The sequence below is a fragment of the Typopeltis vanoorti genome, chromosome 9, assembly GCF_054136105.1.
Source record: "Typopeltis vanoorti isolate ZY-2024b chromosome 9, IOZ_Tvanoo_1.0, whole genome shotgun sequence".
In the NCBI taxonomy this organism is placed as follows: Eukaryota; Metazoa; Arthropoda; class Arachnida; order Uropygi; family Thelyphonidae; genus Typopeltis; species Typopeltis vanoorti.
This window is the reverse complement of record NC_143557.1, coordinates 2,662,324-2,680,669: the sequence shown is the minus strand read 5'-3', so window position 1 is coordinate 2,680,669 and position 18,346 is coordinate 2,662,324. Positions and strand designations below refer to the sequence as shown.

At 35.4% G+C, this 18,346-nt stretch overlaps 1 protein-coding gene across 3 annotated transcripts in view; it reads right to left on the bottom strand.

Moving 5' to 3' along the window:
- Positions 1–18,346, bottom strand: part of Marf1 (meiosis regulator and mRNA stability factor 1-like protein) — a 655,603-nt gene that overhangs the window by 137,430 nt on the left and 499,827 nt on the right. For all 3 annotated transcript variants that reach the window (XM_090397518.1, XM_090397519.1, XM_090397520.1), the window contains one exon: positions 6,117–6,319. In XM_090397518.1, the coding sequence (XP_090253644.1) occupies positions 6,117–6,319 (203 nt within the window). The remainder of the gene's footprint in view (positions 1–6,116; positions 6,320–18,346) is intronic.

Here is an 18,346-nt window from a genome sequence, read left to right as displayed (position 1 = left end):
ACCTGGATAAATAATATTACCCTTATCTGCCCAATTCTGTGTATGAGTTCTTACAAATTTCTCCAAAATATTAAAACCTACAGAAGATATACAAAAAAAAAAAAAAAAAAAAAAAGACTTATAGGTACCTCCATTCTACCATCACCCGTATGCAATCACACTCCTTCCACTCTCCTCTTATTTCTCATCAACCGTTTCATCTAAATTGCTCCATCTTCTTCACTGAAAGTATACACAATCTGCCACTGATATCAACAATTTTTTCGTAAGTATCTCTCATGTACTGCTGATCCCTTTTCCTTCAAATTCTTTCATCCACTGTACTGCTGCAAGCTGGTTTCTAAGTCTATGATAGTAGCCTACCTTATAATTGCACATAAATTCCTTCTGACGTGATACCTCAACATGCCTATTTGTCCTCCAAGTCAGGATTACATGGTCACTAAATAGGGAAAAGTATGATATCTCATAAAAGTACTTACAAAATTCATTGAAGAAACAGAATCATCTCACCTCATTAATTTTAAGGTCAGTATAAAAATAAAATAATTTTTTTTTTCAGCCTATGAAGCTCTCAATAATAAAACTAATTTTCATTCAAGAGTATCATAAATATTGTAACAACAAATCTTCATGACTTGAAATCAGAACTTTACTGAACCTATTTTTATTTAAAATGAAATAAAGTTTCTTTGGATTTCCCAATATATATAAAATTTATTTGCTGACCTAAATGGATAGACATCTATAATAAATTATTCTCTTGCACTACAAACAAGTTTTTCAATGTTTTCTTTTATCAGTCTCTCAATGTATACTGGAATATTTTTTCATCTTGTTCTTTATCAACTCAATGCTGAGCTGCATAACACATAACATTCATTATAATTTTTTTCTCTTATATATATATATCTTTTTTTTTTAATGTTGAGCCCATGCATGAGAAGTTGAGTGATCAATCTATAGTACATTAGTATTGTATATGGGTAGTGGATTGGAAAAGAAGAAACTTGTTTACATTTGATTTAAAAACTTGTATGTTGTATTCCTTGGGAAATACATCAGAGGAAAGACTGTTCCACAGTACGGCAGTAGCATGGATGAAGGAGAAGAAAAAGAAACTTGTTCTGTGGATTTCATGGTGTGAAATTTTCTGTGAAAGGATGTTGGGTGGCAGCTGTGCACATGTTCCAACAGGCTTAGTACTGAGTGATGGAATTAATGATGCTATTTCAGATGAATGTTAGCCATGGAAATATTTATAGGATACACAAGTTGCAGAGACCAAGTGCTTGTGTGAAAGTAGGGGGAGCGAGTTGGTAAGAGATGGGTCATTTATCAATCTAACTGCCCTCCTCTGTATTGAGTCAAGCAAGCCATCTACCATCACACAGTGTGCAGCCAGACAGAAAGTTGATAATCCAGCTACAGAAGTCCTGAGACAGTACAAATGATGGGAGTTTGCTTAGCAAGCCTTTGTATCAGAAAGGTTTGGAGATAAAGAAAAACCACTTGAGATTCACCAAATTTCTCCATGGCATCTGTCCAGAGATGGATGATATATAAGAGAGTAGATCTTGTATTGATCGGCAGCAATGGATCCATACTTGTGGTCACTTAATAGCTGAGTGCCTTCAATGTAGTATAGGAGTTGGGAATTGATGGTTTTCTCCATCATTTTAGATAGGACTGAGTTGAGTGAGATGGGATGGTAGTTAGATAGCAGTGGTTTGCCACCCTTCTTGGGAATGGGTTGAATACAGACCAATTTCCAGGCTGTGGGATAGATACTAGTGGAATAAGACAGTGTATGTACAGGATATGAGTCAGATCTGGTGCACAAACCGTCAGGACAATTGGAGGAATGCCATCCGGGCCAGGAGACTTTTGTGTCTAATTTAGACAGTAGGTATTTGATCTCTTTCTGGTAAAAGGTTACAGGAGGCATTGTATGTTGGACAGCTGGAATGGTTGGGGACATTTACCACTGTCAGTTTGCATGCAGTGGAGGCAAAGTCTGAAGCCAAGAGATTAGCTTTTTCTATGGGTGATGATGCAATAGAGCCATCTGGGTATGATAGAGGTGGGAATAGTGTTGGGCAGATTGCAAGTTTCCTGCTTTTTTGCCTGCTTAAATTCTGTTTTGGAAGCACTGATAGTTTTCTTGCATCTATTTAAGGCTTGGGTATAAGCATTGAAGGAGGATGGAGTTCTTGATTTAAGCCAGTTGCGGTATGCTTGATTTTTCATTTTTACAGCCTTGGCATATCTTTTAGTTAGAGGATGGCAGTACAGAGAAATGTAGGGAATGTATGTTTCCATGCCAGTGAGGATTATTTTGGTCATACATTCAATGCATATGTTTGGATTGGAAGACCAGAAACAATAGTCTAATCATGGGAATGAGACAGAGTTCACAGATGCTGTCCCACTTGGCACTAATATAATGCCTAACTACTCTTGTGTGGGAGTTGCTGTGAAAGCGTTGTTGCATGGGAGAGGAGATAAGCACTAGATTATGGTTGAAATTACCCAGGAGGCTTGCTACATTCACTATGTATTTGGAAGGGTCATTGGTGACGAAGAGATCTAGGGTGTCTGGGGAGTGGTTTGGGTTATCTGGTATTCTGGGTGGAATGTGAACAATTTATGTAAGATACACAAATTGTACAACTGGAGGAGGAAATCCAATTGGTGTTGTGGACATTAAAATCTCCTAGTTGCTTTTGCTGTTGGGAGAGTGGGACTGGAGCAAATCAATTTTTAAGGAGAGGAAATTAAAGGGCTCAGAGCGGTTGGTGGCATTTGGAGAGAGTGACAGAGACAGCAAATGAATTTGACTGAGTGGGGAAGGGATATTTTTAACTAAAGAAGGCCAAAGTTCGGCGATTCTAGGTTAGGCTCTGGTAAGGTTTGTCAGAGTGGATATATGTGCAGATACCACCTTTGGATCGAAAGGAGTTAAAGAGAGTGTAGTTTGGAAGGTTGAGATGGATAATGCTGGGGAGGTGAGATTTGAGTTTCTGCTAAAAAGAGTAGGTGGGGTTTGGTGGACTGAAGATGATAGTGGACACTATTAAGGTTGCACATCATCAGAAATACAACATTGCTTATCTATCATTTTTTTTACTTAATCCAATGAGCAATGTAATGCTTGTTGCCCTTACAAGTTTTCAGTTGTCTGAAACTGTTTTTTTGTGCAAGTTTATTAATACTGCAGGGTTATCTCCATGGAGCACAAAGACTCATCATTGAAAGCCCACACACAAAACCTATAATACCTCTTCTTGAGCACATTCATTGCTAAAGTACTCACTACTTACTTAGTTATCAACTAGGAGATTTTAATGTCCACAAGCCTTCAGCAACTCATTCCACTCATTCACCACACTTGCCCAGAGAAGGAAGAACAAGGGATTATCCTTTGTTTTTTGCAACATGCCTTGCAACACACAAGGCATGTTGCATAAGTGGCCAAGGTAGCTTAGGATTACTTAGTTATCAAAGAACACTTGGCCACTTATGCAATATTCCTTCATCTTGATCTCCCTCTATCCATCAATATCCCCCAATCTCAAGCTTCATTAATTTCCTGGAGTAAAGTTCCATCAATGTAGTACACAGCTTGTAATCCCATGAATTACTTTATACCTTTACACATTAAATGACATGAATTATCTTTTGCCCACACTGCCATTTAAATCATTCTGCAAGTACTCTATATCAGCATCAAAAGGAGTTAAATATACCAGGTGTATGTAGCATGGTGCTACTGCTACGTTGGATGAAGAGTTAGAGGTTCATGAAAATGAGGTTGAAGAGCTCTTGCATAACCTGGATAAGAATTTGTCAATAGGGACAGATGGAATATCTGCCTGTTTGTTAAAGGAATGTTCAGCTGAATTTGCTAAGCCTTTCACACATTTGTATAACTTGAGTCTCAGCTCAGGAATGGAAGGAACGTATGATAGTTCCATTGCACAAGGGTGGTGCAAAAACTAACGTGTCTAACTACCGACCTATTAGTATCTCTGGTGTGGTAGTGAGGATTTTAGAGAAGTTGGTAAGAACTCGCATACAGAAATGGGTAGACAAGTATACTCTGCAGGGAACAGCATGGGTTTACTAAAGGAAGGTCATGTTTTAGCAATTTGCTTATATTTTATAACAATGTTATGGCCAAATTGGATAAAGGGAATGGATACACTATGATAATGTTGGATTTTTCTAAGGCATTTGATAGGATACCACACGATAGACTGTTGTGTAAACTGGAGAATATGGGATTGGAACATAATCTATTGACTTGGATCAGCAGATGTTGACAGACAGATATCAAAAAGTGGTATACAGTGGGTGTGAATCTGCCAGATTTAAGGTAACCAGTGGTGTAACTCAGGGTTCAATCCTTGGACCATTATTGTTCACTCTATACATTAATGAAATCAAGCAGAGTCTATCATCAGATTTGCAACTGTTTGCTGATGATGCAAAGAGAGGCAGGGCAATCAGGAAAGCTACTGATATTCAGCAATTACAAATTGGTGGATAAGAATTTACAGTTCAAAACTCACATAGCAAAAGTTACAAATACAACTCCGAGGATAATTGCTATGTTGAAGCGAACCTTGACATGTAAGGATAAGTAATTTTGCCTCTTTATAAGGCTTTCATAAGACCATACTTGGATTACTATGCATAGATTTGGTCTCCTGGGTTCCAAGGGGATAAAGAAGCCATGGAAAGGATGCAAAGAAGAGTTACAAAGATTATATCTGGATTATGGGATTTAGATTATGAGGACAGATTGCGAGTATGTGGATTACAGACTCTGGTTAACAGGAGAAAGAGGGGTGATATGATAGAGGTCTATAAACTTTTGAATGGGTGTTATAGCATTTCTAATAAAGAAATTTTTCGTTATATGGAAGGCAGGGGGAGAACACAGGGTCATCCATGGAAGTTAAGGTTGTTTTCAGTCAAGAAAGGGTTAAGAGCTAGGTTTTTCTCCCAGAGAGCAGTGAGTGAGTGGGATAATTTGCCCTTAAGTGTAGTGAGTGCATCTAGTGTAAATGAATTTAAGGGAAGGTATGATAGCTGGGTTGGGTAATTTACAGCCTCCCTCGATGAGTCCTCGATTCCCTGGAGGTCTCTGATAATAATAACAACATGATTAACTATTATGTTACCCAAATTTGCAACACCAGCAAACAATTTGAATACTTCCCTTCAGATCATTTCCTGTATTGTTAATGTAAAAATTAAACAGTAGTAGTCCAAACACAGAGTCCTGTAGTACACTGATAGTCACTTGCCATTTCCTGGATACTCTTTGATTTGCTCTTGTATCCAATATCACCAGCTTCATACACCCCACTCCCATTTCTTCTAAAATTATAATTTCAGTGATCTCTCAATTATCCAACCATCAAATAACCAAATCCTCAGTTAACTAATCACTAAATGGGTTAACATGTCATCTGATTCCTGGAGGAGGAATCAGATGATAGTGCCTGAATAGTATAGTATAGTTTACATAATGCTGGAACAGCAGTATTCAGAGCAGATCAAATAATGTGCTATACAAAAGTCATAAGTCATACTGATTCCAAAAACAGTCAGAGTGACTGTTTTTGGAATCAGTAGCAGCTTTAAAACATTTAACAGTATTTACAGTATTCCCCAAACCTCAAAAAGCATGGCTGTATGTATTGTATTTGTATCAATTTATCAAAAATATGGGAGGAAGTCATTTTAAGATCAAATTAATATGTCTAGTGCACAGGTAGATGGCACCAATTAGGACTTTAGTTCCTAGTGTTGTCTGTTACAATTTTTAAACTGGTCCCACTGTTAACAAATTGTTGCTCTTTGCATACTGTGATAAACCGATCTTTGTGACTTGAATATGCTGGTTTAACACCATCGAAATATTAGCAAACGTGTTAAATAAATATATTTTTTTAAATTATTCTTGTGTTGTGAATTGAAAACCAATAAAATAAATGAAATTATGCGGATAGAAAAATTATAATACAATGATTGATATTTCACACAGTTCAACATCACTGCCTCTATCTTTAAGTTTTTATTTAGAGAGAAAAAAAATCATTTACCTCCAGTACTTCAGGTATAGCTTCAAACAACTCAATTAGTTTGGAAAATCCATAATCAGAAACTTTACACTGTTTTCCAAAATGATGATGATAAGCAGGAATAAATTTACTGAAAGCCATAGAGCAATTTGGTGTGTGCTTGAGAAGCTCAACTACCTCAACAGCAAATTGCTTTGTCCTTTCAATTTCCTCAGGAGTTTGTTCTAAAAAAAGAAATGTAATCCAGATACAGTAACTAACAAAGTACATAAGAGGAAAAAAGATATGCAAAGTTAACTAAACATCAGCTCACTGTATATAGATTTATCACTGAACTGAATGCATTTAAACATTTTTCACTTTGTGGGCATCAACACTGCAATAAATTAGAAAATTCTAAAATATAATCACTTTACATAGATGAAATTTTTATCCATTTATCTTAGAATAACATATCAATAGTGAGTACACATACAAACCTTAAAAAACGTTAACAACCATCCAAAAATCAATGTAACAAATTGAACATCTAATATGTCAAGAACTGGGGAAGGGGAGAGAGAGAGATCTTAAAAAGGAACAAAGCCAATTAAAGGATAATAAATACCATTATTGGTTTATAGCCACCAAGTAGCAATACAATGTTTGCACTACTTCACTAAACTTAAATTTGAAAATGGTATAAACAGTCTACTAAAATATAATCTTCAGCACAAGAGTTGCCTTTGTAATGCATTACATAATGTGCTGGGATGTATAGCCACGTGCTTCGTATCAGGCAAGCTCATTCTTGTGAAATTGTTAGTATTTATGGAATGCCAGTTTTTTCAGTCAAACAAATTTGTGTGCATATTTGACACAGAGTATTGCAAAAGTAATGTTATTTTAAGTCATTAAGAAAAAAGAAATAACTGGTTGGTTTCTGCACTTCATGAAATATATATGTATGCTTAACAAAATTACAATTTTATGATTATGGCGTACAATAACAGCAAGCAAGAGAAAAAAATCATTACAGTGTTTTTCCTTCCTTAATTTTATTGAGCATAACAATGAGGTTTCAAAGCATATTTAGTTGTCTCATAGACACTGTTACATTCGTAACATGACCATGTTATATGATTTCCATGTTATATGATTTCATTTATGGTTAAAATTTGACATCCTGTATATGACATTTTACATATTTCTGTATCCAAGTCCCTGATACATCAACAGGCTTCAAAATGCACACTTTGCATAAAGCTTCATGATATTTTTCACCTTTTTTACCCTAGGTAATTTCACAAATGTTCAAGATTAGCAAGACTTCTCTTGGAAATAAACTGAAAATTATAACAAGTCTTTTTTACATCGATGAGATTTTTATCCATTTATCTTAGAATAACATATCAATAGTGAGTACACATACAAACCTTAAAAAAATGTTAACAACCTTTCTTCCCCGTTAAATGAATAGAAGAATCAGCTGCATGGTCACTGAAAATTCTTAGAACAATTTATCCTTATCTGCTTTAAAGTAAGTAAAGAAGTTTTACTAAAAATTTATTGCACAATAAAACTTCTACTTTGACTTGTTTTTCTCTGGCCACTGAGGAGGAAAGTGAGGGACATTATTTGCTATATTCAGTCAGTTTTTCCATTATTTGAGAAGTATAGGTGTCAAGGTGAATAAAAATCCCGTTATTTATTTCAATGTACATAAAATGAATCTTTCAGTGTTTTAAGAAAAGGAGTGCTACAAATTAGTTTCATTATTGGTTTTGTATTGTATTTTTAGTTTCCATATCACTGGTTTCGACAGTAAGCTGCCTGACTGCCAAACAGAAACCACAATACAATTTTGTATGTCTTTCCCATGTGCAAGTAAAACAAGCGATCACCTGTCTGTACCTGGCATGAATGTATTAAAAGATGACAAACATACTTAATTATGGATTGAGTTTATCATGCAATCCCAAGTCATCTTTCATTCTGCAGATTGTATTTCAGTATGTTTTCAAACATATAACACTAAGGTTTCAAAAGCGAACTGTTTTTCTACAATGTTACAAAATAATGATGGATATTTATTATCCTTTCTTGCAGTAATTAATGTTCATATTTTTAATTTTATTTTTATAAGTGTTATAAACTCAAGGAGCTATACAAGCTTGTCCAGAGCAGGCTTTTACAAACATCCATGCCCATGGTGCAATTCAAACACAGAACCTATTGCGTGGAGATTGGGGATGCTATCCACTTGATCGTAGACGTGTATACACACATTTTATATCAGTCCTACACATGAGAAGCTGCAAAACTTGAAGAGAAATAAAGACTCAATTGATGAAACTTCAGAAAAAAAAAAAAAAGCTGTGTGGAAGGTTATTACTCCAGAGAATAGAGATGTGGAAAGCTAGCTTTGCAATTCAAAAGTTGAACTTCATATTAATGTTGAACAGCAGATGCTTGTGCAATGTTCAGAATAAAGTGGAAAAATAGCAGCCATCTATAGCAAATATCTGCAGAAAGAGAATGCTCATGTAATAAAGAAATTAGTGCAAGTCCATGAAAGAAAGACCATTAATCAAGAGGACCATCATCCTCTGGACAGCAATCAATCACAATCGAATTATTTCGGTTTTGTGACCACATTTTTATTAAAAAAAGACTGTTTTTTAAAACTAAACAAGTACTAAAAAACAAACCCGACAAGTTTCGTTAGTCGTCAGACTAACATCTTCAATGCTCAAGCACTTCTAGTGCACCACCGCTAATATGAAAACCACACTCCAGTTCTGAATGAATCTGGAATATATGCAGGTTTAGGAGCTGCACAGCAGAGAAGCTGTACTGAGTGGAAAAGGACATCATTCTCCTTGAGGGTAAAGGCCATGGGCAAAATATATCCAAACTAGAGGTGTAAGTAAGTCCAAGAAGAGAAATAAGACTCTGCCTAGAGATCCAAGTACCATAAAAGGGAAGTGAGACCCCTTCTCAATCACAAGAAATATGACAGGACTGCAGCCTGATTGCAATAAGTTAACTAGGTCATCTCACTCCAACTAGAAAGCAAGACCAGAGTACAAGATAAAAGATCACAAAGTCCATAATACTTGAGCAAGGAGGCATACCAAATAAAGAAGAGGAATAGAGTGCCTTGTACCAGCAAAATCATGTATAGGATTTGAATTTGAGGCACATGAGAGAGGGCCACCAGTGTACAGAGCAAGACCATCAGTTAGGAAATCTAAAGTGAGAAACCATCTACAAAGACAAGCAAAAAGTGGCAAACCTGTAAAGTATGGAAAATAGACCACATGATGGTAACTCGGTAAGCAAATCCATGCTAGATCTAACCAAATGGCCAAGTATTCACCCCCCCCTCCACATACACTCCAAAAAGTTAACTAGGTCACTGCTATGGCTATTGTTATAAGGAGATTTGATCTCTATTACCATTTGTTATAAGATTTTCTCTATAACGATTATTTCTAATTTCCGAGTGTTTTTATTTATATGCACAAGGGTTCAATTCCAATTGTTGCAATGACTTTTTACTCTTTCTTTCAGAATCAGAAAAATCACTGACTCAAGACCAAATACAAAATATACACATTTAATAAAACAAAAACAATATATATACTTCAAATGAAATTGCACAACTAACTACAAAATTAACTGGATCCAAGGCCTTTTAAAATAACTTACACTTTAGAGATCACCCATTCTCTGACTGGTTTGTTTCACATATACTTAATCACGTCTACTAGCCTAAACACCTTGTTTACACAATAACAAAATGTTCAAAGTAAGTTTCCTTGTTAATGCCTTTTTTCGAAGATATAAGATTCTCTTCTTTTTCCATAGAATCCTTTCTCATCACCCTTATGTAGCACACATTATTCCTCCTGACTCTGAAGTAAGATATTCTGAATTCACCGAAATATAGGTACTCTTACCTAGTGTAGTTCAATTTTTGTTAATTTTTGTACCAGCAAAAAAAAGTTTCTTCTAATGGTTTATCTAAGTTGCTAAATTCAGTCTCCTTTTCCAGTAGAAATAACAGATAGATCAGGCGTCCTTAAAACAGATGAAATTTTCAATCAGCATTTCCTCAAACATTTCTATAGAACATCAATCACAATATTTTCTTTTATTTACCAATACTTATTTACAGTCTTAACTACTCCACTTTAAAGGCTCACAATTCTAAGATTCCTTTTTCGGAATCTTCTATCAATATGCCACCGACTGTCACATAAAAACTTAATTTCCTAAGAACAAATTTTGCCGACCTGAATTCTTAAACTTCCATTAGCTCTCTCTCTCTTGTTTATCCCCCATTCTCTGATACCGAATGCTCTCTTGTTGTTGTTTCTGTTACCTCGATACTGAACGCTCTCTCTGTCAGCTGTCAATCACCCATCAAACTCCTCGGCGAGCATGCACACTCCATGAAAGTGGCAAGCAAGAAGTTATGTATAATGGCTGACGTGTCATCTCCGTTAGCATTACGAGAATGTCTTTACAAAACACAGCACTTAATAATTTTAAACCACAATAAAATTTCTGAAAGTAACACAACTATCCAAATCCAGTAAGTACATAATTTTTTTTTAAATGCTTCACATTTCATTTCGACAAAATAACATAAATAACGTGCACATCGCAAGTGCCGACAATACGTATTATGAAATCAAAACTAATAATGTACTAACATAAACAATTTGTAAAAATATTCAGAATTTTAAATTATGACTATTTTTACACAAATAGTCATAACAAAACCATAGCAGTGAGCACCAATCACCTAGACCTCTAGGTATCACAGAAGTCATCAGTCTTTAATGGTATTTGTGACGCGTGAAAACAAATACTGAAACGTGTAGACATAAGAGGTTTAATAACACTATTAAATCAAATACTTCAATCTCAGTGTAACTAGCGATCCTACATCAATCTACCTCCTTTGCCAACCTGGAATCAACCTTGAACACAGACCTGAACATCCTGGAAGAGTACTTCAAGCAGTGGTACTTGAAGGCAAATCCAACAAAAACTGTGTCTACAGTATTTCACCTGAACAATACAGATGCGAACCAACACCTCAACCTTTCTTTCTGTGGAAAAATGGTAGAGCACGAGCCTCACCCGAAATATCTTTGAGTGAGCCTGGACAGAAGCCTAACCTATGAAAGACACATCACCAACCTGCCAACAAAATTAAAACGAGAAACAATATCATTTCAAGGCTCGCTGGAACAACCTTGGGTTGTGGTGCAGAAGTCCTAAGGTCATCTGCACTAGCTCTCGCATTCTCTGCAGCAGAATATTGTGCCCCTGTCTGGGAAAGAAGTGCTCATACTAACATTATAGACACTCAGCTAAATTCTAACATGTGCACAATTAGTGGGACAGCGAGAAGTACCCCTCTCTCCTGGCTGCTTGTCCTATCTAACATTGCTCCACACAACATATGGAGAAGACAAGCCTCATTTAAAGAATTTAATAAAACAATGAGCAACCCACTCTTACCCGTGCACCAGACTCTTATGAATCCACCTGGTCTTCACCTAAAATCTAGAAAGCCTCTCTGGGCCATGGACGAACTCTCTTCAGCTACCCTGCCATCAACACCTGACATGTGGAGAGAATACTGGTCCAACAATCTCCCAACAAACAGCTTCCTGGTAGAAGATCCCTGTGCTCTGCAGCCTGGTTTTGCTCCTCCTAAGAAGATTTGGTCATCAATCAACAGGATCAGAACTAACCAGGGCAGATGTGGCTACCTACTACATAAATGGGGGATGTGTGACTACCCTTATTGTGATTGTTCTCCCGTGGCTCAAACGATTACTCATATTGTGAACGATTGCCCAAGGCGCCAATTTCATGGTGGTAGCCTACAGGACATCCACAAGGTGACGGATGAGGCCTTGGATTGGCTTTCCAGTCTGGACATTGACCTGTAGTTGGTATGGTGTGGCAGTGGTTATGGAAGGAAATAGAAGATTCAAGGTCCCGTTCACCACGAATGATGTTATTCTCATAGTCCTTGTCGAAGTATCAGCACAACTCCTCCTCGTGCTAGAAGATGATGATGCAAAGTGAAATGAGTTTTTCTCTAATGGATCAAGTTTTCACAATAGTCACAACTGCTCTCTAATAAAACCTTGGATACAGCTACATTTGTGTTATGATGCGTTGAGAGAATGCAGTCTTGTCATATTTGGTGCAGTAGGATGATAATTTTCCCTGACTTGATTATAACACATTACTTTTGCTTTTTTTTTTTTTTTAAAAGGAAAACTTGGAATGCAGTTCATGCCTTTTATGTAATGAACTTTTACATGTTAAGATTTTCATCATTTGTTTCTGGAGATTGTCATTGTACATTTCACTTGTAAGTTTCACAAAGCCATATGTGTAAATAAATAAATAAGTGCACAGACAACTGAACATAGTAGAATGACAACAATGAATTTCAAAAGATATAAGCCACACAGTGCTATATTATTATTTTCCTGACCCCCATGGAATCACAAGACTCATTGCAGGAGGTCAACACTAGTGAACACAATCTATCATAACACTCATTAAAATCATCCAGTCTGCACGTTTGCTTCCCTCTCAGACAATGCATTCCAAGCTCCTATCATTCTCCATGCAAAAACTGTATCCTTTTACTCACCACCTCCTTTTGTAACTTCCAGGGAATTTCAAAAAGATAAGCTATACAGTGTATTTTCCTGATCCCTATGGAGTCACAAGACTAATTGCAGGAGGTCAACACTAGTGAACACAAAGTCTATCATATCACTCCTTAAAATCATCCAATCTATATGTTCGCCACCCTCTCAGACAATGCGTTCCATGCTCCTACCACTTGCATGCAAAAAACTTACTTCTTATCCTTTTACTCACCATTTCCTTTTGCAACTTCCAGTGATGGTCTCCTGTCCTTGTTCCTTTCCCTCATTCCACCATATGAAAAATCTCTTGTGTTAATATGATAACCCTTCAACAGCTTAAATGTCTTGACATGTCCCCCCCACCTTCTATTCACCAAACTCTGCAGCCCACATGCTCTCAGTCTATCCTCAACATTGTGCACTCCTGACATAATTTTTGTTATCGGTTTCTGCACTCTCTCCAAGGTTACTTCATCCCCTTCAAATACTGGTGACCAGATCTAAGCACAGAAAGCCAGATCTGTTCTGATCAAAGCTTTATATAATGGGACCAGCACAATTATCACTATTACAGTAAATTGTACGATATGATACAACTACTGTCGCTTTTACTTTATACGAACAGGACATTCTGTTGAGAAAAGAACTACAGAACACCAATCTTACATTATTTATAACAAGCATGGGCAGTCTGATCCAGCACAGAATGGAGTTGACACTGACCACTCATCAAATTTGAACAGCAGTTCAAAGAGAGTGATGAAGTGCTACTACATTGTCCCAACAACAATGATTGTCAAGAAAGACAATTACTACTACTTAAAATTTTTTTTTTTTTTTTTTTTTTTGGGGGGGGGGGTATCTTTAATGGTTGTAAGTAGGTTTTTTTTTTTATTTATATTTTAAAATCCAATGTTGATCATTCTATCTTGATGACCTGCCTATTCAATAACTTGATGATGATTAGATCAAAACACTATTTGATTTAATAAACCTATAGCACATTGGTGCAATGTACTGAGGTGAAGGTAAATGTATATTTAAAATGAGTGTGTTAATACTGCAGACAACATTGCATTTGGTATCCTTTGAACTAAGTTGGGACAACGAGTTTGAAGAAGTGAAAGATGGAAAGAGAGGGAAGTAGAACTAATATTACATCTATAATATTAATTTGAGCAATCATATTATAATTAGTGTTATGACATTATTAAATTCAGTGTTAATATAAATCAAATGGCAAAAAGGAATATATATTTTTTTTAAATATGCTTGATAATTCTTGATAAGAATTATCAAGTATTCTCCTCTCCACATACACTTCAAAAAGTTAACTAGGTCACTGCGATAGCTATGAAGGTAGCAAAACCCATAGCAGCGAGCACTAATCAAGCTAAGAACAGCATTTAAATTTTTTTTTAAAAATTTATTATTTTTTGCAAAGAATAGTCAACTTTGCTTTATATTTCACAGCACTTCATTCATCAATGCTGGTAATATCCATTAGTTCAATGAATTTTATGGAGATATGTGATCTTTTTTGGGAAAGCTAATTTGGGATAAGTATTAAACAATTTAGAATTCCCATTCTTAGCAGCTCAGATGGTAGAAGCCACTGCATATTTACCACCATCTACTGCTGACACATGGCACAGATTTACTATAGGTTTTGAAACCTTTTTTTGTGTAGGTCCAATATAAAAATAAGGAAGTTAAGAATAAGTAAAAGAACTTACTTAGTTTTGGTATTCACTGACTTCATTTCCACCCCCCCCCATAGTTAAGCATTTAGTTCTTTAGCTGAGGGAAAGATTAATGATTCTAGTTGAACTACATATTATGGTTTAATATTGCAATTGGTTCATACACAAATAACAAAAATTAATAAATGCCTGAAACTTATCAGATTTGAAAGCATTAAATGGAACTCCCAAAACTAACGAAACAAAAATGATAATAAGTTTTAAAAGAGGTAAACCGTGAGTAGACATAACTATACATAAAAATATAACGGAAAAACTCACGTAGAAAAATTATTTAATGGTATAATTTTCGCCCGTGTGTCACAGGCATCTTGAAGATGCCTGTGACACACGGGCGAAAATTATACCATTAAATAATTTTTCTACGTGAGTTTTTCCGTTATATTTTTATGTATAAAAATGATAATAGATAAAAGAATGTTGTAAAGGTAATTAGAATAGAGAAAAATTTGACAGATAACACATTGAGTTGGAGGAAAATTGTTGATAGGAAGTTATTAATGATGTCATTTCTTCATGTACATGTCAGAAATTTGATGATGATTAACTGTTAATGTGCATGACTTACCTTATATTTTTCATATTTGCACTTCTAAATGATTATTAGAAAAATTGAAACTGCTAGCAGTGTATTATACGCTTCCAGATATCATTCAAGATCAGTCCCTGGTTCTTACTGAGGGAGCTATGAGTGGATTACTTCAGCAGATTCTGTGACAGGATAAGTTTTCTTCTAGTGGCTTTATCCCATTCAGTATTGTGTGTGTAGCAGATATGTGCACATAAGGCCAGATTTCCCAGGTCTCACATGTATGTATCTACGTGTAAAATCAGTTTTTGAATTTTGCAATTGGTTGGTTGGTTGATTTATTGGTGCAAGGACAGCAAAGGCCATACTGCACTAGATCAAAGGTTACAGCAGTACAGTAGGTTTGTAATCAGTTTGTAGTCTGATTTCAAAATTTGTATTAATCTGACTGATATATACAGTATACTGCACGAACAAGAAATTTTGTGGCCTCTTGAATATTTTTGAATGGTGCTTGCTGTCTTTAAGCAATCATAAAGAGAGCCTCTGGATGATCTGGATATTCGTTTGTAAAGCAATTCTGATTTTGACATATTTTTTCAATAGTGTAGAAATTGTGCATTACAGCATAATATAACAGTTGCCTACAAACCAATCCAGACAATATCAAGTCTCTGATAAAGTGACCTAAGGATGATAACCCCTTTCAAAAGTATCAAAGAGTCCACAAAATTGCTTATTCATGCAGTTTATCATGAGTCACTCTAGCAGAAATATTAAAATCAGAAAAAAATAACATTTCAGCAATATGGCATATAAAAGATGGGAAAACCTAACCTCAGTGAACATGTATCTGCTGCTAAGCACAACAGAGAATGAGACAGAGCCACTAGTCCCAATAGAAAAACTTCCTATCATAATGCATCAGAAGCCATTAAAGTAATTCACTCATGTCCACCCCCCCCCCTATAGGTATCAAGGATTGATGCTTAAATGTCTTTAACATGATTCTATATGACAAATTATCTAAATAGTCTCTAAGAGAGAGAACAAATAATAAATCCTATGTGCTTGACTTTGGCCTTTTTTTTTTTTATATTTTTTTAAAAATATTTGTATTGCTAACAGTTTATCTGAGAATTGTTTTATGTTGTTTCTCTTGAAAGATATATTTCTTAAAGAAGCAACCAGCCATAGCTAGCAGGCTCCCAGAAGAAAGACTGTGGCTCACTTTTGGCAACATTCCAAAATGCTTCACCAATCAAAGATCAATATCTCTTCTTGGGCTGATTTTCATATGTCTATCCTGACAAACATATCAAGTCAATAGCCTCCTCAGCTTCCAAAAAACTTGATATTCTTTTTCTTTCTATACATTACTTATCTTCTTCGCAACTCTTAACACTTTAACAATCCAAGGATCTTAGGATACTCTTCTCACATTTGGGATAGCTCACCAAAATTCAACTTCAGAATGCCTGATATCCAGAAGAGAGTTACTCACTTATTAAGTAATGCCTTTTCTCACTGACTCCCTCCAGTCTCTCTTCTGTAGATGCTGTTTTTGCATTGTATAGGTACTTCCATAGACATATGAAGTCTCTTAAGATGACCTAGTAATTTCCATTGAAATGACACTATTCCTCCACTTCCCTCTAATCTTATCTTTTCTCTTCTTTCTTCATTTTCATCTTTCACATATCTGTCCTTTAGAGATCTTTCCCATACAAGTTTCCCTAATGAGGATAACACACTCACTTCTTGGAAATCTTTTCAGTTGATTATAAATTAAATTCTTATTTAATCATTTATTCAAGCATAAGCAAACAAAGTTTGTGCAAGATTTTCATGACTAGGCTTGCATATAGAGGCTAGCGACTTCACATTAATTGCCTTAGTGCTTGCTGTCTTTGCTTGTAGTAAGTAATTCACATAAGTGAATTACTTCAATGGCTTCTGATGCATCATGATAGGAAGTTTCTTCTGAATTGGGACTAGTGGCTCTGTTTCATTTTCTGTTGTGCTTAGCAGCAGATACATGAGGTTAGGTTTTCCCATCTCATAATGCAGAGCTCACATTCTTTTGGTGTGTATAATGTTATGCTTTATGGGAAGGGCCATTACCAAGAGTGGTTTTGACCTTTATTGACATCTCATCAATGGGAGCCAAACCCAGAAGAGATACTAAGGTTGAAGTAATGCAGAGGTCATACGTTTACCCATATACAAGTAGTGAAAAGATGTAATATCTTATTATTAAAATACTTTAGATTAGAGAACTAGATGTTGGAAAATTTTTTCTCTTGGTTATAAATAAAAATAAATGACTTCAGCATTACTTTGTTTGCTTACACTTGGATAAAGGATTAAACAATAATATAATTTCTTGACATCTTTAATTTGCCATATTATGGGTCTTGAAGCCTCCATATGCAGGATAATACAAAAAAATTATAACATTAAAACTTAGAAGTTCCAGTTTTATATTAAAAAAATATTCATATGGGGTGAGAGCTAGATTTTCCACTCACAGAGTAGTAAATCAATAAGTGGAACAGTTTACATGCTGAAGTTGTTAGTGCATCCTGTTTAAATGAGTTTAAGAAAAACTATGACAGTTAGTGTGGGTGATCTATGGCCTCCCTTGAGTCCTTGACTCCTTAGAGATCTCAGGTAATAAGATTCATAATATAATTGTGAAGTACTTTACAAAAAAAAAAAAAAAATCTAAAATTGCTTTTCAACAGAAGACATATTAGGCAGTCTCATATAGAGGTAGCAGGGTGTTTTTTTAACTCCTGCAAAAACAAGTAAAGCAGCCTTCCCCTTAGGTAAAAAATCACTGACCTCACAAAAAAAGGAACTATGAAGTAAATGAATAACAAAACTAGTCAAATTCTCTTATTTTCTTACTTTTTCTCTAAGTTCCTTTTTAGTTTCTTATTCTAAAAATTGCTTAATGCTTATTCCAAATTAGTGGTGTAACCAAAACAAAATCATGTACTTCTTTGTTAAATGAATTTGTACTATGTAACTAACAGATATTAACAGATATGACTCAGGTGTGCTGCGCTAAAATAACCATAGCTTATTGTTCTTTGTAACTACATTAATCCATCAATTATCCAATCACAGTGAGAAATCTATTTGCTGATCAGATGACTGAAAGGTTGATTACTAAACATGCAAATATATGCTGTCTATTCAAAGTCAGTTGCTATGCTAACCCATTAGTGGATGTTAAATGAAGGTTGGATAAATGAGAAATCACTGTATGTGGCA